Here is a 4,263-nt window from a genome sequence, read left to right on the forward strand (position 1 = left end):
GACGAAAGCTGGGCAGGACGTCGGGTTTTCCGTCCATGACAGGGCAATTATTTTTACGCCCACTTTGAAAAGTGGCGTTTTTACTGACTCTTTACTCTTAAGTTGATTTTAAGTGACAGTCAAAGAGAAATACTAAATACCACAGTTCATTTTCCCTTGATGTTAGCTATCGTTTTCGAAATTTTCAGTAAAACGTCGAACAAGCTGGCAGAGAGGGTCATATGATAATACTCTTAATAACCACCCACTAACCGATCAATAAAGGTTTTTATACTACCATACATGGTAGTATAAAAAACATGGTTTTCCGTCATTTTAAGCTTAAAATGTAAAACTGGAGGTAACAACGTTTTTAGCTTCTACTGTTTTCCTTTTTCTACAATTTAAATGAAGTCACGAGCTTTTGGAAATAAGCTGTTAAACTTCCTTGGGCATTTTTTATAACAATTGAAACCTAATAAAACTTTAGCAGTTGAATGAACAGAGAATTCTTGCAGGTATTTTCCGTGTTCCGTGTTCTTTTGACATGACGCCTCTTCATACGGTGATGACTTCTTGACTTAATTAACAGAACATGCTAACTTGATGCTGTTTTTACAACATATTAAAAAATAGCGAGCATCAGCTGACAGGAGACCGTGGGTTCTTGCACGTCTATCTATCCCTTTTCTCAGTTTCTTGTGACCCTACATCACCTAAAACAATATCATTTGAATAGAGCTAGAAATCGTTTCCTGCCGTCTTGAATTGAGTTTATTCTTCTATAACTCTCCACCTTTTGTTCTAGATTTGTTTTGCTGCTTGAAAAAAAAGGTGAAAATGCTCGCAGGGTTTACATAACGTTGTAAATAATGACTTCTTTATATGGCTTTTTTGCGGGGGATGGCGTAGTGAGGGAGTTTATTAGGTTTGTTGTCTAATATAACAAAAAAAGGAAAGTTGCGAAATAAGGGAAACGTATACCCTTCCTTAGAATTATGAACATGCCATTTTTTTTTATTTCTGGGCAATTAATCAGGGGGGGATTCAACCTTAAATCGGCTAAAAACACTACACTACGAATGTAAAAAAGTGTTTTCCTTATTGCACTTTTAATTTTTTTTTCTTCTTTTCAGACAAATTCAATATGAATTCAAAACTTGTTTAAATACATGAGAAATTTCAAGTAAACAATTTACATCGAACAAAGGAAGGCATAAAAAGAATTAGTAATAAAGGGTTAGAACGAAAAACCAACTTCACTACAAGCTTAAAACTTTGCACAATCATTTATTCGATTCACATCTTAATGACAAGTCCACAAGAGGGCGAATTCTGTGTAATAAACGCTCCGAGTTGTAACGTCATCTTGTTTGCAAAGTCTTGACAGAAGCTCACCAAGTGTATTCACTTGTCCAAACTCAGTGCTGAATTTCAATGCAGCCAATTTTTAACACGTCAAAAAACGTTTAAGGGAATAAAACAAAAATGGACGTGTCTATGGTTAATGGCGAGAACATTTGATTTTCAACACTTTTTGTAAGTGAACATTGTCAAAAACACATTACCAAAGTGCTTTTTCAAACTAAACTTCGTTTTTCAGCTGTTAAGCTGACATCAAACTAGTGCTTCTCTGGTTTCAGTAATTATCTATATGGCCACTTCTATTGTTACGTTTTGACTCAAAACTCTTTGCAAGCGATCAAGCATTACCATCTTGGTTCTTTAAATTTTAAAACAGAAGTAAAAATTGCCGCTTCTCTGTTTTCAGTATTTCTATGTTCCTTTTTTTTTCTTAACTTACAGTTGCAGCTAGTTGTTATCCAATTAGGGATACAAAGTTTAAAGTCGCTTCTAATTGTTTTTTCCCCTAGTGGGATTGCGTTTGGGTTTTGATCTACTCCAAGATTTCTAAGATTCTTGATATCTAATTCTCGCGATTCCCACGAAATAAGTAAGCCAAACATCTGTAATATTCTGCGCGGAATCGAGCGTTTAACATGCAGTAAATAACAGGGTTAATGCACGCGTGAAAGTTATCCAGGACGTCGGAAAACTTAAGGAGAATATCAATAGCTTTATCCTGACTTGATCCGCCGTTTCCAAAATCCATCAACAGCCACGCCACTTGCCCGGGAAAAAGACAGATTGCGAACAAGATCACAACTGCGGCTAAAGTCCTGATAGCCTGGTTTCTCCTCTTGATCCTTCTCGCCTCGGCTGCGATCTGTTCCTCGGTGGCAAAACTTCCACTGCGTGCGATGTCACTGCTATTCAGGAGGAACCTTGCGATTTTAGCATACACGATGGTTATGATGAAGAGTGGGATCAGATACTGTAGGAGAAACAGCGCCAACGTGTATGCTTGCCTGTGGCTGAAGCTAGGCCAGTTCTCTTCGCATTCGCCTGTGTCCGAATTAAAGTTCGTAACGACAACAAGGGGCAAAACAACGACGAAGGAGGAGAACCAAATGCCAGCTATCCAAGTGTAGGTCATCCGTTTGCTCGGTTTGGGCCGGTAAGGCAGGACAATTGAACGACAGCGTTGGAGAGCCATGGAAGTGATGGTGAATATACTCAGGAGATAGAAAATTGTGAACCAAGGCCAACCTACGCGGCAGTATATCTCGGACTTTTCAATTTCACCAAACATTTCGTACGTCGACAACGGTAGTATAGCAATGATGAACAGCAGGTCTGATATCGCTAGATTTTGCACTAGCATTTGATACGCAGACTTGTTCTGTCTCTTGCGACAAATCACAATAATAGTTAGCAGGTTACCGATGAATCCCACAACAAATATCGCAGTATTGACTGCCAGTTTTAAGTAAGTTTTTGGCTGAATTTCCATCGTTAAATCTTGTCGTCAGAACAAATGACTCAAACTATAGTTTTCGACATTTTCCAACCAGTACCAGACGTTAATATTCTCTCGGATCAGCGCCGTGTCTTTCCTTTTGTCGACCAACGTTTTATTTGTTGATCTTTGTCCTGATGGAAAATAAAATGAATTTGCGAACGAAAGATGTTAGCTTATTTATTACAAGAAACGCTAGCCGCCTGCCATGTCTCGTCATCTGTCAAACCTCTCATCCAATAAAGATCGATCATTTTCGCGTATATTTCTCAGAAAATAAACATCTGAAACTCACGAAACTGCAACGCGAGCATAAGCCTACTCTATGCGTTCGGTGAGCTGGGAGCATGGAAAAGAAGGGCGATTGAAAAAAAAAATAGACGAGGGTTTAGTCGGAGAGAGGCGGCGAAAAGCCTCATACCATTTTTTCACTTGCCGTTCTTTTTCGATAATCCCGTTTCTTCGCGCTCGCTTCAAACAGCCTACAAGAGCTGCGACAATTTATATCTATTAAAAAAAACAGAAAAAAACAAACTTGAGATTCTTGTAGGCGCAAATTACCTGTGTAGTCTGAAGGAAAAATTAATGGCTTAAAAGACAAAGTTAATGAAAAATTGAAATTTACCTTTTCTTTAAGAGGATGGGTAATTAGCATTTGTATTTGGTAATTAGCAACGGAAAATAAATTTCGCATGGCAGGTAACTGATATATGTATGAAGAAGGCCAATTTCAATTTCGTGGTAGGGCTTTGCTAACCCCGCCTAACCAACGTAGAAGCGCAATTTCGTTTACCGAGTGGCGAGGACACATCCGTTTACAAAATCGGTAATCTTAAAACGAGATTTATTCTGTTGACATCTGTTAGCAAAATGTATTTTTTTCTTATCTAACTGGATCGTTCGTTAAATTCTTCGCCGACGGTAAACTTTAGATTTCCCAAAAAAAAAAAAAACCCGAGAGGCTGTTAATTAAATTGTGGCGTTCGATTTTCTAATTCAATGCCGGATTATCCTCCCCACAAAACATCCGTCGCCATATATCCTTCCGACAGTTGTCACCGATTTACCGCGGAGAATAGTAAATTTACATATATCATTAATCTAAACACAGCGCGAAATCACGAAACTACGCATCTACAACTATCGCGTAAAAAAACGTAAAAATATGAGGCCTGCTTTACGTTGTTTACGGACAAGTCTCGTGTTCCGTAAAGACGCCGAAACACAGAACGCTCAGAGTTTCTGCCAGTAAAGGATCGATACTACATGTGCGTACAGGACTTAGAGAAGAAGATGGATGTAATATTCACCACTTTTTATTAAGAGAAATACCGAAAGACGTGAAATATATATGTCTCATCGATCATCAGTGAATTACCGAGTTATTTTGATGTGCTTCTCCATAAACAATTTACGCGCCTTAA

At 38.4% G+C, this 4,263-nt stretch overlaps 1 protein-coding gene across 1 annotated transcript; it reads right to left on the bottom strand.

Moving 5' to 3' along the window:
• Window positions 1-1,231: 1,231 nt before the first annotated feature.
• LOC144645182 (neuropeptide FF receptor 1-like) lies at window positions 1,232-3,429 on the bottom strand. The gene has a single exon (XM_078504671.1). The coding sequence runs from the start codon at window positions 2,831-2,833 to the stop codon at window positions 1,907-1,909; it is 927 nt and encodes a 308-aa protein (XP_078360797.1). The 5' UTR covers window positions 2,834-3,429; the 3' UTR covers window positions 1,232-1,906.
• Window positions 3,430-4,263: the final 834 nt, after the last annotated feature.

The sequence above is a fragment of the Oculina patagonica genome, chromosome 3, assembly GCF_052425735.1.
Source record: "Oculina patagonica isolate OP01 chromosome 3, crgOcupat, whole genome shotgun sequence".
Lineage (NCBI taxonomy): Eukaryota > Metazoa > Cnidaria > Anthozoa > Scleractinia > Oculinidae > Oculina > Oculina patagonica.